The 19,383-nt window shown below is 40.4% G+C and overlaps 1 protein-coding gene across 1 annotated transcript in view; it reads left to right on the plus strand.

The window, feature by feature from the left end:
• The window catches only part of SUSD5 (sushi domain containing 5), a 42,020-nt gene extending 23,163 nt beyond the window's left edge, over nucleotides 1–18,857 (plus strand). Inside the window, exons 4-5 of the mRNA XM_009513564.2 lie at nucleotides 6,902–7,090; nucleotides 17,170–18,857. Coding sequence (XP_009511859.2) covers nucleotides 6,902–7,090; nucleotides 17,170–18,449 — 1,469 coding nt within the window. The 3' untranslated portion in view covers nucleotides 18,450–18,857. The remainder of the gene's footprint in view (nucleotides 1–6,901; nucleotides 7,091–17,169) is intronic.
• The last annotated feature ends 526 nt before the right edge of the window (nucleotides 18,858–19,383 follow it).

Here is a 19,383-nt window from a genome sequence, read left to right on the forward strand (position 1 = left end):
TTGGGAAGTAAATTTTCGGTAAGAAGCAGCAACAGCAAACCCCACACCACAGCCTCAGACGTAGCATATCTGTTCTACTGTTTTGTACATGTGTCTAATAATTACATGTCTTAAGTTATGATTAATGAATTATTTCTTACTTGAAACCTCCCAAGTATTTTTTTTCTTTCAGAAAAGTGGGCAGTTCTTTTAATTGATACAATTTCAATTATAGTACAGTAATGTATTAGTATTAAGACCTATGTATTGAAATCAAGTACAAAAAGCAAATTGTTTTGCCCTGCCGGAAGTGATAAATCCCAGGTTTCTTACATTGAGACCTATGTCTGCATATACAATAACCGCAAGCCCTTCCATTCCTTTCATAGCCATCCAACCAATAATCTGCAGTCCCACATGAAATTCATCCAGTTCTTTCTTCAGTATTTCTTAATCACACCCTCTACTCATCATCTCCCTACCTTCAGGGCACTCGCAGCTCCTTGCCAGTTCCCGGCATGGCAGGCTGGGCAGGAGGCAGCATGTGCTGCGGCTGCCTTAGAGGTACGGGTATGCTAGTTTGTCCACTTGTATGCAGTGCCGATCGTCTGGCCAGCAGCACTTGTGGGAATGGGTAAGAGCTGGATCCTACCTTTGCACGTCCCAATGGAAAAGATGCCTGGCTTTGGATTTTTCTTCTTTTAAACTGACCTCACCAAAATGAGCAGATGCTCAGCAGCTCTCCCTCATTGTCAGACTTGGGAAATCAGCCAGAGGCTTAGACAGACTCACAGGTTGAGTGTGGAAAGAGGGAACAGTCACATCAGCCTTCTCTTCTTTAGAAATTAAGTTAGAATCATAGAAAGTCCTGAGTTGGAAGGGACCCGTAAGGATCAAAGTTGGTGATTGTAATTCTTCACAATTCTATTTTCAGTTCTTATGATTGTGCAAAGGGCATCTCGAACTACCATGAAACTTCTGGTACAAACCATCGCAAAATTAACTTCTTAGGCCTTGGTTTACAATTAATCTTTACTCAATTAAGACTTAGCATGAAAATGAGTTCAGCTGCCTTGCTTAAGCATACACCTCAGCATGCCTCAACAGCCGGGGCAGTGGTCAGCTACTAGCAAGAGCTCGGTGTAAAAATCCTGAAGAAAGAGATATTTTGTGCTTCTGAAATGATTTTTTTTTCTGTACACACAGAAGAATCACAGCAGCCTTTGATGCTAGCAGTTATGTTTTACTGGGAATTAGTCTAAGAACTATGCTTGACAGGGAAAAATGTAGCTGTAATGTCTTATGAATGCTGTGAGTGTTGCTGCAGTTTTCGCAGCACAGAGAAATGTGTCTTCTCAGTTTCTTGGAAACAAATGTTTTATGCAGCCATTAGAGCCAGGAAGACAACTCTGTACCAGCTCAGGGCCTGCTGATATCAGAAAGTTTCTGTTGGCCCCGACCGTCAAAAATTACCTAAAAATATATTAGATTCTACCTATTCTGAAAATGAAGTATTACAGGTAAGGCAGATCTGGCCCACAGAGTGTGTATTTATTCTCTGTCAAAGCTCATAAGAAAATGCTTCAAAGTATAAAAGAGATAATGCAAGAAAAACAGAAAGCTGGAATTTTTCCTACTAATCTTACTTTTTTTAGGACCGCATACCATTCAATTTCACATTCATATAATCCTCTTGGTCTTATATTTTTTTAAATGCAACAAAGGAAAGGTCTCTTTGTTAATAGCTCCCAAGTTTTACTGGTTCTTTCTTTCGGTGACCCACTGACATTTACAGGCAACAAGTAAGATCTCTATTCCATAAGGCTTTGATTTGCTGCCACCATAGAAAAACTAAACAGGCAGCAACTTGTGGTAGTACTGCATAAATGCAAATAAAACTTTGTTAAACATGACTGCTGGCTCCAGATGCCCATCAGAGTTTGATGGCTTACGTATGTATTTCAATTTGCCTTTTTTCAGCAGTAAGAAAAAAGAAATTAGTGTATTCTTGACAGGAAATATATTAAATGTACTTTAAAAGAGGAATCAAATTTGCTTTATGTAATAGTTGAACCATTTCTTTTTATTTGTCATGCTTTGCTATGGATATGAAGTTTTTCATTTTTTCATTGCTACAGCTTTCTTTTCCAGAGCTTTGCATATAGCTGACAGTGAATTTCCAGCTACCTGGTGATGTCATTTAAACTAATAAATGAAGTTATTCTTACAAGCCCTGTCTGATGAAAGAGGTATTGTCATCCTAACATCGGTAGATTACAAGCAGCACTTATATTGGCTGTGGTTGAGTTTTAGTTCTTTTTTCTCTATTTGTACTCAGTATTTTTATCCAAAAAGAAAAAATCCGTATGCTTCAGTGTCTCTGCACTCAAGAAGGAAAACAGACATCCACACTCATCTTTCACAGAGCTGAGTGTTAAGAGTTGCATTTTCCAACTTCTTAATGACGAGGTGACATCCTATAAATTCCAGTGGTCTCTCTGGAAAAACTCTGTTTCATTGGGCGGTTGTAACAGGGGGTGTTTTATTTTAAAGAGGATGTTTCATGTCAGCTTTCAGAGTGTGGTTCACAGTTAAAGTAGCAAATGTAGATAATCAGATTTCAGTAGATGCCCAGTTCTGCCAGGTGGCGTGGAAGCTGAAGTCTGCATCTTTTTCATGTTGATTTTTTTTTTTTTTTTGCATTGATCTTAGGCTGTCCTTTCTGTATTTTATCAAGACATCTCAAAAATAATCTTTACGAACTGATGAGATGCTTGTAGTTTAAATTGAGACAATGATTCTGGAGGAATCTGGATTGGGGAGGAGGGGTGCTGTGTTCTTAAAGTGATTTGTGTCAACTCTGCCAGAAATCACCTGTCACAAAATCCTTTCCACACATGGTTTGGAGTTAAAGTTACTCTTCAGAGGGGCCATAATTCCTAAAAGCCAATCACGACTGAATGTGCTATCTCAATTAGCAAGAGGTGTCTTCAGTCCCTTGTGAAAAACAGTTACTGATTCTCTAAGAGGTCTGTAACCAGGATCATCACTAGCCCTAACATATCTATGCTCAACACTTATATCTTTGCTGGGCCACTTATTCCCATTCAGTTGTCAGATATTGACTCTGTCCTGATTTCTACCCATGTATACTGAGTTCTTTATTGACTGTGGTGGTGATTTTCACTCCAGGAGTCAGTCTGTGCCAAATTACTGCCGACACGAGGATCTGTGTACTTCTGCATTGTCATATATCTGTGCTGTGCTCTCTTGCTGTGTAACATAATCCATCCATGCTTACTGCAGGTCAGCTACCAATGTATGGAGCTCTGTTAGGTGTTTGACCTCACTGGCTCAGATTTGCAACATCTCATCTTAATAAAATGGTATCCAGAAGGTCACCAGCTGGGTCTGTTACTTGCAGCTGATGTTAGCACACCAGAGCTCTCTGTGGCAAACTCAGGAAAGGTCACGATGTCCAGAACCAGATTCCAAATTTCCAGGTTTGAGATTGTGATCACGCACACAAGTAGGCAGAGTGTGGGGGCTGCTGGATGGGGCCTGAGTGCTGAGGCAAAATAATCAAGCACATCAGGCTCTTTTACTGAGAAGTGTGCATTGGGCTTATCTTTTAGCAAGCACCAAGAAAATATGCTGGTTTACAGGAGGATAGATAAGGGGGAAAGGAGTGTGCCAGATGGAGAGGTCAGCACCTGTTCAGCACTGGAAGAGCCTGGTCCTCATCTACCAGCGTCACCATTCCAGGCAACCTCTGTAGCTGCCTTAACAAAGAGCGCTGCTGTTCCTCCAAATGACAAGCTGCTGCCAACACATCCTCTGTCACGCTTCATGGCCCAGATCTGCCTCCTCTCTTCCAGCAAGAAAATGGCCTGAGTGCCAGCACTGAGCACAGGCTGTTGTTCCAAACAAGCCCATGCTTTGCCACCTCCTGATACAAAGGCTGCAGACAAAAACCTGAAGGGTGTCCCCAGAAATGGCTCAGTTTGACGAGCTGCTGTGCCAGTGTCACTTCTGTATGTGTACCAGAAAGAACACATTTGGCAAAAGGCTGAGCAGGAATTGTCATAGCAACTGAGACTGCAGCAGGACGAGAGGCTGTAAGATGCTGCAACCCTGAAAATTCCTATACACCTTGTATGGGAGAGGACATGAGCAAAATGGATGTAGGAACTCGAGAACATCTTTTCAGAGTATCAGCTTTCACTTCGTCTTGTCCATGCTGCCACTCAATATGCTCTGCAGCAAAGACACGACCTTAGGAAGTCTCATATGAGAGGTTCAGAAGTTCAATGTACAGTGTTCATCCATTAACATCTTTTAAATCTCTCCTTTTCTTTCTATTCACATATCAGGCAGATCTCTCGTTCAGGATCTCATTAGTCCCTGCTGCCACATGTTGCCAAATTTTACAGTAAAGCTCCCTTCAGCTTCCTTCTTTCCTGGAAGGTTATAATGTGCTTTTTGAATGTGTTTGCTATAAGGTAAATGTATTTAACTAATGTAAGTGTTACTTTTCTGCTTCCTCTGGCCACAGGATTAAGAAGCACAGCTTTGTAGATAAGAATACCCTCTGACATATAATTGTCCCATACAGCCTTGGGATCAATAATTCCCTCAGAGCAGATACACAGCTCCCATTTGTACTGATGGAAGCAGCTACATAAATAAAGTACATGAAATGCAGGGGTCTGTAGGCTTCCTATAAGGCAATAAAATATTTTTTTATTCCTTTCATCCACATCAATCTCTATTCATCCGACCAGTTCACAGGAAAGGAATTAGCTGTTAACTGCTCCTCACTTCCTCAGATGCCAAGCCTCCATAAGACTGTACATAAACTGAGCTTTGTGTAGCCTCAAGAGCTTGTTTTCTTTTCTGTCAGTATGTGTGTGCATAACTCCCACTAACTTCTGAAGGTGTTAGACAGTATATATGTGTGTGTACAGTACGGAGAATAGACTTCAAAGCTTTGACTTCAGTAGCGTGTCCCTTAAATTAGTGACAGATGTTTTTCAGCATGCCTGACTGAGAAGTGGTTAGCCAGGTCTAACAGACAATTTCTAAAACCCTGATTCAAAAGAACTTTCACAGAGCATGGATATTTATTGTAGGATGTTCATTTCACTATGAGGTAAACAACTGGCAACTTAAATACATATTTCTAAATAAACATGTATTTACCTATGCTTGGGTCAGAAGTGGGTAGATCATGGGAAAAGCTGTAGCTGGGACTCACAAGGATCTTGCAAAATGTCCTTGGGGCAAAAGCAGAAAAGCTTGAGGTTTTGCAGAAAGTAGAATGAAAAAAGCTTTTCTGTAAAAACTACTGCACATTGAAATCCCTGGACACAAATCAGTGTCAATGGAAATGTTGTTTGTAAGGTCTTGTGCTGATGCTGTCCTAACAAAGTATCAAGGGTGCTCTCTGGAGATGTTTCGAAGCATAGCCTTGGAGGTTGCTTTTTCAGCTTCCAAGCAAAAGTGTTTCCAAAGAACGTAATCTTTGTTGAGCCAACTGAGCAATTAGGTTTTTGTACCAAGGCAAACTGTTTCAACAGGAGAGATCAATACTAGAACACAAATCTGGCCCTAAGTTTCCCTTATCTCATATAATTACCAGAACTCCTGAGGTATTACCTATTAGCCTTTCCATTTTCGGTTGTTCCGTATCAGGACAAAAGTAGGTTTTGAATCTTCAGCTGTTTTGGCAAATGGAACAGTTGTTTTTTCTTCCACAGTTGATAAGGGCTCTAGAACCACTGGAAAAAAATGCCAGATTTGAAAAAGCATATAGAAGTGTCTATTTGTACCAACACTGCATTTTGTCCAGTGGGTCTCTTGGTAAGATCATGTTCTTGCATTATAGGTTTTTTTGTTTTGTTTTTCTGCAACCAAGAGATGTCTATCCAAAAAGGACTGTAAAAAATCTGGAGGAAATGGGGACATGGCAAACCCCTCTTCAAAAGCATTTCTGAGAGAGAAGGATCTTTGAGAGAAAACACAAGGCCTAGGAGTTTTCTAGAAGATCTCAACCCACCTTGTTAACAATAACCAAGAGTTCAAATTTGGTTTACACTGATATTGGTAGTTGCCTGCCTCCTCTCTGCACCTCTGTCACCCAACTAAAACTCAATGAAATTGGCTTTGTGGTTGTTTACAGTAATTTTTCCTTCCTGGTTCTTAGTGCTGTCAGCAGAAATATTATCAAACAACATCCTGTTAGATTTTATATCCCAATAGATTTAGCTCTTCAGATTCTCACAGAGAGCAGAGCTATGTTACCCGTGTTTTTGTTAAGTTGAGGAGCATGAGTCACCATTTATTTTAAGATGTCTCTAACCTAAAATAGGGGAAATTTGAGTATCTGGGAAGAAACTCTTGATTTTGAGAAAGACTAGAAAACTGGAGATAGTCTGGAGAGTGACTGGTGCCCATCTGGGCCTTTCCTTTCCATAACCGTGGACTGGGTTATTGCTCAGCCTCTGACCGCTTGCTACAGTGAACAAGCTTTTCTGCAATTAAGAAAAATGACTGTGTCCAAGCTTTTGCTGTCCCAACCTACCCAAGCCTTTGTTAGTCTTTGTAGAAGCAGGCAGAGAAGACAGCTGTAGCTTGACATCCTGGGCTGACTTGTTGGAAACAAAGCCCCTCTAGACACATCACTGCTACACATTAGTAACATCACAGTTATCGCATCGCAGTTATAGCCCAATGTATACCTTCCCAATTCCAGCTAAAAATAGTTATGAAGGAGGATAAGGGCATGAATCGGATGAGATGTATGAGTTCCTGTGGACATGTGTAAGTTTGTCCTTGGGGTAACTCTTCTAGTGCTGCTGTTAGCACTGTATTTAAAGCCTGTTGCAAGGTCTCTACAATCTCATCTGCTTTTTCTTTTCAGACAAGCCCTGTGGGGATCCACCATCCTTCCCCCACACCATCCTGCATGGCCACACTGGCTTTGAAATGGGGGATGAGCTGCTGTACGTTTGTGCCCAGGGGTATGTCATGGGCAACAAGGAGACGGCGTTCACACTGCTCTGCGACAGCTGTGGGGAGTGGTACGGGCAGGTTCAGGCCTGTGTCAAAGGTAAGCTCACCCAGCACACGGGGCATCTGTCTGGGAGGTCACAGCCTCACACTGGCCCAACCAAGACAGTTTCAGGCTTACAGTGGTGTCTCTTGTGCATGTGCAGTCCTGGTGAAGGTCGTGGTGACTAAAGGATCAATGTCTTAGCTGGCCCGACAGGGCTTTTACAATCCCATTGGTAGACATCTCCAGTAAACAACAGGAGATGATATTTTATTCATACTTATATGAGTATATAGTTTCTTTCTAGGTAGCAGGAGCCATTCAAAATAAAAAATTGGAATTTAATGTGACTTTTTTTCCCCGTATCTTCTAGCACCATTTCAGGGATTCACTGAGTCTTATCCCAAGGTTATCATTCAGCTCCTGCCTTCCAGTCCACCATATTCCTTCTTTTTCCCACAATACCCTTTTTCTTTAGTACTGAACATAACCTTTGGGAAGATCCTTCACCTGTGTATTTAGTATCACAGTTTCCCTTTCTGGAAATCAGCTGTTTATAATCTTGTATGCACTTATTCTATTACTGGATGAGGTTTCTAACTTTTCAGTGTACTTACTTTGTTTACTCAAGGAAAGGAATTACTACAGACATTACATGAAATATCAGAGGTATTTTTTTTCAGAGCAGTTCAAAAGCCATGCCCAGGCAGTGTTAGTGAGCCAAAGACATTGTTTACCAGACAGAACGCACAATGCAGGTTTTGTATGTCTTTTGCTATGTTTATTTTCACATAAAGCCACAGGGTTGCTACAGAGCAGTCTATTGAAATGAAAACTCAGTGTTTGTTCTCGCCTTTGGGAACATAAAGTAAGTACAGGGAAAAGCCGGTGTCTTTTGTAGGCATGCACTAAGCATGGTGGGCACGCAAATAACATCTTTCCTTACCATAGACATGCTGAAGCTGTCCATGGCTTTATCACCTGATCACCAGCCTTACATCTTCATATGATGCTACACGCTGAGGCCTCTGAGATAACATCCTCCTTACAGAAAAGACAAGGTGCCACGGTGGTACTGTGGCCCCATGGAGACGGGTCAATACCTCTCAAAGGCACAGCAGACCCACACTCAACTCCCCCGCACTTCACAGAATCACAGAATCACAGAATGGTAGGGGTTGGAAGGGACCTCTGGAGATCATCTCATCCATCCCTCCTGCTTGAGCAGGGGCACCTAAAGCAGGGTGCAAAGGACCGTGTCCAGGCACCTTTTGAATGTCTCCAGGGAAGGAGACTCCACAGCCTCTCTGGGCAGCCTGTTCCACTGCTCTGTCACCCTCACAGGAAAGAAGTTTTTCCTCATATTCAGGTGGAACTTCCTGTGTTCCAACTTGTGCCCATTGCCCCTTGTGTTGTTGTTGGGCGCCACTGAAAAGAGTCTGGCCCCATTCTCTTGACACCTGCCCTTCGGATACCTATAAGAATTGATAAGATTCCCCCCTCAGTCTTCTCCAGGCTGAACAGACCCAGGTGTCTCAGCCTTTCCTCATAAGAGAGATGCTCCAGTCCCCTGATCATCTTGGTAGCTCTCTGCTGGACTTGTTCAAGCTTCCTTGTATTTTCTAGGTTGAATTGAGCTGACCATCCTGTAGGTGTTCTTGGATTTTTATTTGGGGTGCAAAATGGATAATACAATAGCTGTCTGTCTTTTAAGCCCCAGGCTTTGGCCACTGGCTTGTAAGATGCTACTTTGGCTGAACTGAGCTTTTACTAGCCCTTTCCTAGTAGTTGCTTTAGCACTTTTGAACTCTGGGCCTTACATACATGATGAATGCTTCTTCCTTTTGGTTGGTTGGGAAAATTTAAGACCTATGTAAGTTAAGAGAGCTGCCTGTGCCACAGAAGAAGTCTGTGACAGAGTGGCACAAATACAGTTTGCGTTAGAGCTAAGCAGTGAGACGGAAAAAGCAAAAAAAAAAAAAAAAAAGGTGTATTATTTTTTAACTTGCCCCAGTAAAAAGGCATACAGTTTTCACCTGGTACCATGCTTTCAGGATTTTTGTCAGCAAACACAACAGTAACTACCCAGATATTTACTCCATTAAAATGAATGAAAGTGGATTTTCTTACCAAATAATTTGATTCAAGGAATCAGGCTTTTATTAAAACAACAAAACCAAAATGTAAAAGCTCTGGGAAATTATAATAATGACATTTCCTTCATTTAAACCTTAAAGAAAATCCACCCTTATATGTTAGTTAGATTCTGCAACAAACTTTTCACTTTCTCCTTGTTTAAACATGTTGACTAGTACCATGAGATCAGATGTGGATGCAACCCAAATTCTGCTTTCTCATTCTCTTTCTCATGTTACCCTGCTCAATTCATAAAACTCACAATTTTTCCAGTATTTAAAAACAGTTATCAGAATATCTTACTATTTTTTCAGAGAGATATGACACCTTTAAGATGTTATTTCTGGCAAAACATATAAATTTTAAGCAAAGGAATGGGCAGCTGTTGGGTAGCTGAGCTATCTATATAGGCTGGAGTTAGCATATCGTTTTCAGAAACTATATATTCCTTAACGCCCAGGGCCTTGCAAGGAGTTATTTTTACTCATTAATATATACCACCAGGCAATGGATAATCAGGAGAAAAAGTCATACTTGTTCTTAGTAGAAACTGGTCATGTCTGTGTACCAGGGAACCACATATTCAAAACCATCCAAATGGGATAGAGAAACAAAAAAATAATATTTTTTTAAAAAAATTAAAAAAAATTCCACAACTTTCTGAACTATTTCAGCTTCCAGAACTGTAATTACAAACAGTTCAGATGATTAAGCGAAATACTGCAGGGAGTGAAAGAGGAGCATGGAGGGTGAGAAGGAAAAAAGAGTATCTACATCTGATAACCCCGTGGGTCTGCATCTCCTATAATCTGCACCAATTGATACTTCTTTTCCTTCACTGACATTCATGAAAACACTAACTTTATCACATGTAGAAATAAAATTGTATTACACCAGATTAAGGAAGAGAAAGAATCAGGCATTTTAAGTTGTATGTTTCACTGTTTTCCCTGGATAAATAGTCTATTTCCCCTGTTTTTCCTGAGCCTTTCAAATAGCTGCAGGAGGGAGAAAAATATTTTTAAAAGAAATAGGAAAGTGTGGCTGTAAAATCACAAGCATCAACACTGGAACTTGAGAGCAGATGTAATATTGTGGATTACGATTTTTAAAATGATTTAAATGTAGGCTTCATGCTGAGGGGCTTCCTTTGATTAATGTTTTCAACCACTTTAAGGACCTGGGATAGAAAATAGTGTATGTGTTCAATTAATAATTATATAGTTAATCTTCCTCATCACAATTCTTAAGAAGGGAGGCTTTACAGGAAGACTGAAATTTGTGATGCTAGGATTCATTATTTTTATAAAAGTAAGAATTCAGTGAAAAAGAACAAAACCCCAGAACTGAATTAAAAGAAACCTGATTTACAGTTGACATGTATTTTAGGTTCAGAGTAGAAAGGAGAATGATTATTAAATAAGTACTCCAGAAGATAGCACACACACTGCTTTTTAAGTGCTTTGAGGCAAGAGAGTAACTTCCTTATCACGAATGTTAATGCCAGGATTTAAAGGAGAATTTATATCCCTGTTGTTGGCAGAGTGGGCCATTTCTGTCCTAACTGTCTCACAGCAGAGGAAAGATGATTGCAAAGCCACTCCAATGAACATTTAAGTGCTATATTTAGAGGCTGGTAAGATGATATGGCTCCCTTATCCTGCATCTGTCCCGGGTGAGCAACTGGAAATGTGAAGTGGTCCCAGTGCTCTTACACCAACATAATAGGACATGGGGAGAAAACTCTGGTCAGAGAATTAAAAGACATAGGGCCTGTTCCTACCTCTTGTACTCTCTCTGAGACCATATTCTCTGCTGGTTTCTCCACCTCATCCCTGAAACAATAATAATGTTTATCCAGTTTCATAAAGCTTTCTGAGATTTGTGGATGTTACAGCTGTGTATTACTGCCCTACTTGGTAATGGCACATCATAACGCCCAGCTTTCCAGGGAGAATGTCAGACTAAACAGCAATAATTGGGTTTTTCTTGTGTTTACTTAAAAGCATTGGGCCTGCTTTACATTCCCAGTTGCTCACCCAGAGGTGATTCAGAGTCAAGAAACTATCATCATAGCAGCACCTAAATGTAGCTCTTAGATGTTCAGTGAAGTAGCTTTATGATCATCTTTCCTTTCTGTTTTGTTCCAGTTAGAACAGATACGGTCATTCTAGCACCCAGGATGTAAGTGTACAACTGTACAGCTGGCAAATCTGTAAATAAAATGAAAAAATATGTTATGCACCAATACACGCATAATCCAAAATATGTTGGCAAAACTTGGCTATGGGCATAACTGAACAAAGTAATTTTGGGGTTATATTAAGTAGATTCCAGACACAATAAAGTATGTTGTAAATTAAGAAAGCAGTATATTGCAAATGGCTGTAATGTACACTGCACACGCAGGTAATGGACTCTAATTTTTAATCAAGATGCTTTTTAAGAAAAAAAGTGGCTCTGTTTTCCTGCTATTTCTCATCATGAAAAGACACGGTGTTCTAGCTGAAAACACAGGGATATTTAACCCAACAAAGCAACCTTAAGCAGAGAACAGGGAAATACACAATTTTGCAGTTTATTATTTTTTCTATTCCTGTTGAGAGACCATATTTGTTTCACAAAATATATCCTGAAGATTTGCATTGTAGTAAGGTCTGAAAGCAGACGCTAATGTACCATGCTGAGGCTGTCCTGCAGGCACAGAGCCTAAAGTGAAAGCGACAGTTGCTAAATCACATTCTTTTTTTTTCCCCAAATGAACTGTAGGTTCAATAGTATCAGGAGCATTAATGCTAATATTTCAGTGGGGGATCAGGGCTGCTTTGCGTTAGGCTGCGTCCTCAAGAGTTTGCTTCCTCAAAGAGAAGGCAGATTAGATGGCTGGGAAATCATGTCAGATCTCTGCCCTAAAATTGGCTAAGAATAGTGTAATATATTTATCCTTTTCCCTTGACTGCTTTGGGTTTTTTCAACTATATGCTTGTGGCAAGAGGGGTCACATCTGCACCTCTAAGGAGCTTCTCTGGTGTCAACACTTGCATACTTGTCTAGTGCATTCAGAACTGGTCTAACTTTTCCACGCTGAGGACCATACTTCCAATTTCAGTGTAAGGACAGTTTGGCTGACTTTGACCACCTCTGAAAGCTCCCAGTCTTTTTGCCCAATTCAACTATTCTAATTACTTTAAAAACCGTTTTCTGAGTTTTCAAGAATAGTATTGATTTACATTCATGTGGTCTGTGAGCATGACTAGCCAACAAAATTTTATTAATCTTTTTTTTTTTTTAAATGGGGAGAGTAAAACAAAATGTCTCTGGCTTTTGATCTTATTTGGAAATGCTTTCCCCCCCCCCGCCCCGACAGTGCTAAGGGAGAGTTGTGAGAGACAAACGAAGTATGCCACAAAATATGTCCATGGCCTGTCAAAACAATAGTTATGACAAACTTTGGTTCTCTTTTCAGGTCAGTCACTGAGTGGTTGTATTAGATTAATGTAAAGTATCGATCTGGCATGAACTGATTCTGCCAAATCGAATCAGTTTAAAAAATTATGATGGGTTATTCATTTATATTAGCAGGCTTTCTGCCAGAATAAAAATCATCCTCCCTCTTGTAGCTGTTGGAAAAGACAAAAAGGCAACACAAATTCTGTCTAGCGTACTCTGGTTTATTTGGGAGCAGTGTGTTTGTGTGCCTGATACAAGTCAAATGGATAATTCTTCATGATGCTGTAGCTTACAAACCTGACTGATCTTAGGCAAATCAGTCTACATGCTCTTTTCCTTCCCACCATTAAAGACAGATGCTGCCTTGTTAATGTTTGCTGTAACTACTTTGAGATTCTTAGAATAAAGATGTTTTTATACAGCAGAAATGTTTATGGTGATGGTCTACATAGACTCAAGTTGCAATTTTCTGTACTCCAAAAATACGTTCACAAAATATGCAGTGCACTTCATGGTTGTCCAAAATAGCAACACTCAAAATAGTGCTCAGATGCCAATATGCTATCTAGAAGAAAAATTAAACTGATCCTAGAGTGTGGAAAACCAGGCTATCTGGTTTTGCCTGTCTCTGTGTTTGGTCACTGCTTTCACATTAGGATGAAAAGTTGAAGGAGATGAAAGGTCTTTAGGACTAGATGCTTCCCAGAAAGGGCAAGGCTAAATAAAAGGATTTTACCTTTTAATTGAGCTTCACATCTTTGGTAGTATGCCATTTTGACATCTGTTGCTGTAAAATGTTCATTTCAGCCTCAGTAATCCCTCAGACAGTGAGTCAAAACTCACTGATCCTTCAGTCTGCCAGAGGAGGGTAGAGGGAAGATGTAACAATGACCAAATATAGAAAGGTTTTGGTCTTGGACTAATTAATTTCAGTGCTGGCTTTACTTAAAACCAGACCTGCCTGGACAGGAAGGAAGATGCAACCACTGTTAAATCAGTTGCTAACTGTTTTTAAAATGTGTATAAATAAAGGTTACAATTATTTAGGTAAGAAGTGGAGCTGAATCTACTTTGGTTGTTGCTCTTCAGTACTGAGACTAAAATTCAGAGAGCTGGAAAGCTCAGGAAAGTGCTGAGGAGGTAAGCAAGAAGTGCAAAAGTTGTGCAACCTGTTCCTGGAAAATCAAGCTCAGGGCTGGCTTAAAAGATTGTCATGGTAACACAGACTCACTAAATATCAAATCCAAGCCCCATTTGAAGGTCAGAGGCCCAGAAGAAAGAATAGAGTATTATTACTGTTTAAGTTGATTCAGGATCATATAAATCAAAGCTTCAGAGTAAGGGGTCTGTATTTCCTTTGATGGTTAGAGAGCTCAATGGTTGCTTTCATTCTGGCATCGCATAAGCTAACACTAGTTATGTTGATAGTCTTTGCTATAAACTATACAAATATGGGAGATTGCATATGAAAATACATTATAGCAGCTTTACAGCTTGGGCCACAATCTGATTGTCAGAAGGAACAAGACTCCCTTATGTGGTGACAAGCAGTGCATAATGAGCTCCAATCTCAGGCTCTCTTTAGACTACAATAGGCTTTTTCTTTCCTCAGATGAGCATTAAGAAAGCATGAATTCATTTCTACACATGCAGGATCAGGCCCAAAGACAGCAGGTTTGGTGGAGGCTTGATTGGTTGTTCAACAAACCCTTAATATGTTCTGATAGACTGAGGACTCATACTTTCCTAGGAGCATGTGCTCTCTCCTGATGTGCCTCCACAGGACTTTCTTCTAAAGGGCTGAAAATGCATGGCAGGAGAGGCACTAAAGGGGAAGAGCTTCACATTCTATAAAAAGCTTATTACTACAGTTGTTAAGAATTCACCAATGATCCATACTGGTCAATAAGATGAAGACTAGCTGCCCATTCTTATTGCTAACCAAAGAATAGCTCTGGAGGGAACAACACAAGCATATGACTGTGATTTTTGTTCACGGCTGTGTGTGCATGCACTAGAACACCATAACGTAAAAATCAACGGTTCATCCTCAGCTGGATTACTGTAGTCTGAAAAGTAAATGAGGGACGAAAATAGTTAGAGGTACAGAAGACATACTGGTGTGATGATTGATAAAAGGAAACAATGACCATCACTGTTGGTAAATGGTGAGTTCTTACATTACGATGTTCCAGTTCATACACATCCAATATACCAATATACCTATAGGCTGTCCTGAGAGACACTGGACTGTAGTGAAGCAGGCATGCCAGATATCAACTTTTAGCAGGAGTCTGGATGATAAGAGGACAAAATGGCTTGCAGCACCATTGCCATGCAAAGACGGAGGGAGGTAGAAGAATTGTTAAGTGAGAGCAAGACAAGGGACAGTGTGGGACTAGCATTGGATGGCTATTATAACTGCTACAGAGCAATGGGCCAGTGCCACACAGAGCTTCATAAATGTGTTGCTAAAAGGCTTTGGTACTCAGCGGTGCCCTCCAGTCATTAACAAAGGTCTGAAATACCATTGGAAAATATTTTAGGATGAATTAGAAAAGTGAGAGTCATACCAGGAAGATTTCCTCTCTGAGAGCTGGATTCCCCTGTCTGTTAAGTCATCTTTGTGCCAGATGGAAGATTTTTCCTGCTTTGGAGAGGATGGGGAGGATCTAGAGGATTACACAAGCAGATGAGGACACTGGGACCGGGAGGGAGAGAGAGCCATTGTTGGCACTGTTGTATCGTGTGCAGGTTTCCCCCTACGCCCTTGCTGTGGGATGGGAGGACTTGCTGAGAACATCCAGTTCTCCAGCATGATAGCTTTCACAGAGGTATTAACTCTCCGCAGGCTATGTTGCACATTTTGGTTTCCTCAGCATAACTGCTTTGGTTTACGGTAGACCTGGACGCTATTCCAACAAAAATACCTTTTGCTAATACTCATTCTGTTCTGGCACCTGGCTTAAGCTGTTCTGGCAAAAAGCAAGCTGGTGTGAGCTGTATCACCACTAAGTGTTTTTGGTCAGACTGGTTTGACAATATTTCTAATCTTTCTTAAGAGTAGACCAAATATGGCTCTGCCAGAAGTCTGGGAAGCAGTCTCCAAGGAGAATGTGACTCATTCGGAAATTGAGGTGGGCCCCAGATGAAAATGTGATTCAAAGTTGGTTTAGTGCAAAAAGGCAAAAAAAGATAAGGCTTTATGAATGCATTGATTTGTAATACAGCTTTTCCTATTAATTTCTTGTTTCCTGTGTCATGCCAGGTCTCTTGCTTCACTGTCTTCATGAAAGACTAAACATCCCCTTAAAAAGAAAAATTCTCACCATGATTCAATTTGTTTTATTTTCCATATCCCAAGGCACTATTTTCTAGGACTTTTAATGCCAGCATAAATCTCAGGAATTACATTGACTTTCTATGGAGTAAAACTTGTGTGAGCTGAAAATCAAGCACCCTGTCTAGTTTGGAAAATTTTTCATTGAGCTTTTAGGTTTTAGAGGAGTGGAAGAAATATAAATTACAATGCATTATTTAATTCAAATTCAAACATTTAGTTTCATGCTTTGAGTGAAGTCTATTTCACTATGAGTGGTAGGTCTGTTTAGGTAGGCATGGGGAGTATTTCTAAATCAAACTCAAACTTTGTGATGAATCCATCCCACTGTTACACTCAGTTATTTTTGTGCTGGTTTGTTTTTGATTTTTTTTCTCTTTTCTATTTGGTAGCATTTCGTTTCTTAAAATCAGAAGCCCAAAAGTTGATTATAGATGGTATTATCATGATACCTAGGTGTCTGGAGTCTCCTTGAAGTGTTGGAGAGTTTTCTGTCTTTGTAGTCATGGGTGCATCTTGCTTTCTTCAGATGAAGATGAGCAGAACTCAGCGTCAGCTTTGAGGCGGGGGGGTCTTCCTCTGGCAGGTCTGAAGACCTCTCATGGAATGAGAAATACCATTCAGCATACCTGGCCCCAGGTGTCATACCACTGCAACACCAAGGTCATTGAAGAAAAGTAGTATAATGATAAAAAATGAAACATAAGGTACTGAATGTAATCCTTTAACATCAGCTGGCTCAAAAGGGATGAAGTTGCTGTAAAACCTCTAGTTTGCTTTTTTTTTAAGTCCAGTTAGTAACTGATTATTTTTTGCTATACATTCCTCTCCACACTCATTTCTTGCTTGAATATGAGGAAAATTTTTCCTCAAGTTTGGAGAAAAGAATCATGTTAGGGAGAGTGAAGGTTTGAGAAAACAATAAGCAATTGAAGGAAGTCCTCTAACTGCAGACAGTATACATTTTAAATCTGGAAATATATTAGCGGTTAGCATTGACACCTATCCTGATTTTTTTAAAAAAACTTGATATTGACTATCAGCTTGTGATGGACTATCCCTTTTCAAATAAACAGTTACACTGAATTAAAAAAACTGTCTAAAAGTCACTCCTCATTGCACCTTTATTGGCTTCTTGTAACAAATAAGCCGAGTGCTTTTCTGGAGAAATTAAATGTTGGCTTTTGTGTTTTTTAAAAATTTTTTCTAGATGAAACCGAGGCACACATTGACTATGAAGATAACTTTCCTGATGACAGATCAATACCTATTGTTGAGAATGAACATGTTAATGGCAGAGAGGAAATCGAGCAGGAGCAAGAACAGCTTTCCTCCAGTAAAAGTTCAGAGGAAGGAAGGACTGGAAGTACCAAAGGCATTACTCAGGACACAGTCACTTCTGAAAAAGGAAGCAGGGCACCAACTGAGTCCCCTGTGTCCCTCCTAAGCCAAAAAAACTTGTTTTGGTTTCCATCAGAGGCTTTCAGCGAGCCTGAATCAGAGAAAGAGACAGATGATTCCACTAAAGCACAGTTTTCTGAAGGTGATAACCACATTGGAATGAAGACAGCCTACGATGAACCTGGTGCCAAAATGTTTTATGACAGTGAGGATTTCCCCCTTGGACCCATTCTCACAACTAATGATACAAAGGCAGAGATAGATGCAGTTGCCATTACTGATGAGTCGTGGTTAGATGGCTATCCAGTAACACAAGAAGTGGTAGAGGATGATGAAGAGGAGGGGGATAAAGTTGATGGTTCAATGGGAACAGAAGATGATGTCATCCTCACAACCGATCAACCAAATCATGTTGAAGTAAGAAAATCAGGCAATGGTAGCCCAGCTCCAGAGGAAGGCTTAACACAGATTGTAGCAGCAACAACAAGGATAGATGAAGGGGCCAAAGAGACAGCAGTACCACTTACATCAGTGAGTGGTCTGGAGAACTTAAGCGTGAGCAGAGGTTATGATGATACTGCATGGGACCACCCAACTACATCTCTGGAAACTGTGACTCAGGAGCCCAGTACAACGATGCTGTTTGACATAACCAGCTTAACGATGTCCATGTCAGAAACCTCTGTGGTGGTCAGCCCCTCTGATCTCACTCCGTATGCAGAACCAAAAGAAACAACTGCATACCCAGCACAAGTAGCAACCACTGCACCAGCTCCAGGTATCATTACTGACATGTCATCCCAGGAATCTGCTGAGCAAGAAAATCTCACCCAGGGCCTTGGAGAAAAGCCCGTCCCCACTTCCGAGCCGTGTGAGGGAGACGATTGTTCCAAGTCCAGTAAAGGTGCTATCATAGCAGTAATTGTGATTCTTCTCTGCTTATTACTGGTTGCAGCTGTACTGGCTGTGTGGTTTTTCAAAAAACGGCAGCAGAAAAATTCTGTCTATAAATTAAATGGAAGGTGTCAACCCAGACATCATTGCTACCACCACTACCACCACCAGCACATTGAAATGCAGAAAGTCTAACCAGGGGTCTTTTGGCAGAGTGCTAGAAATGAGAAGAAAAACATATTGATGCTAGAAGGATCACATGACTCATGGATGCTAAAATCCAGCAGTGCAGAAAGCAGAAAAAAAAGAATGCTAAAAGAACATAGAAGACAGAAAAGATTTCATCCTTTTGAAATCACAGTTTAGCATATTCAACCTTTCAGAGCTAAAGAATCTGTTCGTTTTTATCACAAGGGTCTTTCAGAGACATCAGCAGGACACAGTGTGCTTGGTAGTACATCTACAGTTTGTTCCGCTTTTACATTTTGCTCCTATTAATAATAAATTAATTGATTAATTTCTGTGTTACCTGGTTATAATGTAATGGCAGGGCTGGTCAGGCCTTCTTGGTCTATTCTCAGTGGAAGAGGGAAAGAAGGAGGGAAGGAGGGGAGAAGGATGTTTTTTGGAGCAACCACACATTTGGTGTTTGTTCCTTTTTTAGAACCTGCCCAAGCTGGTCAGGATAAACCACCGTAACAAATTATTACCTGACGTGTCTTAAAACGAAAAACTATTTGCTACCATACTTTACTGGATAGTATTGCAACGATAACTATGGTACTTTTCTTCAACGTTGTGAATTTAACAAGCCACAAATGTTGGATTATTACGCTATGTTTTCTGGAAGGTGTTCTTTTAGCCTTAGTGAAGAAGTGCCATTCTTGTACTAATCTTTTTATAGAAATCATGATGTCTCCCTGGAATTCAGAGAATACTGTAAGTGCCATTCTTCCTTGAGTATCAGCAGGAGAGGAGTCAGAGCACCTTTGATTCCAGGTGTTATGATGAATAGCCTCTTATTACAGAGCCAAACAGTGATGAAGCACTTTCCAGGGGAAACCTACATAAAGTCGGCTGCTTTTCTGAACACAATACCGACTGTCCAAGATCCTGAATTTTAATTCAC

This window comes from Phalacrocorax carbo, chromosome 2 (genome assembly GCF_963921805.1).
Source record: "Phalacrocorax carbo chromosome 2, bPhaCar2.1, whole genome shotgun sequence".
NCBI classification, from domain to species: Eukaryota; Metazoa; Chordata; class Aves; order Suliformes; family Phalacrocoracidae; genus Phalacrocorax; species Phalacrocorax carbo.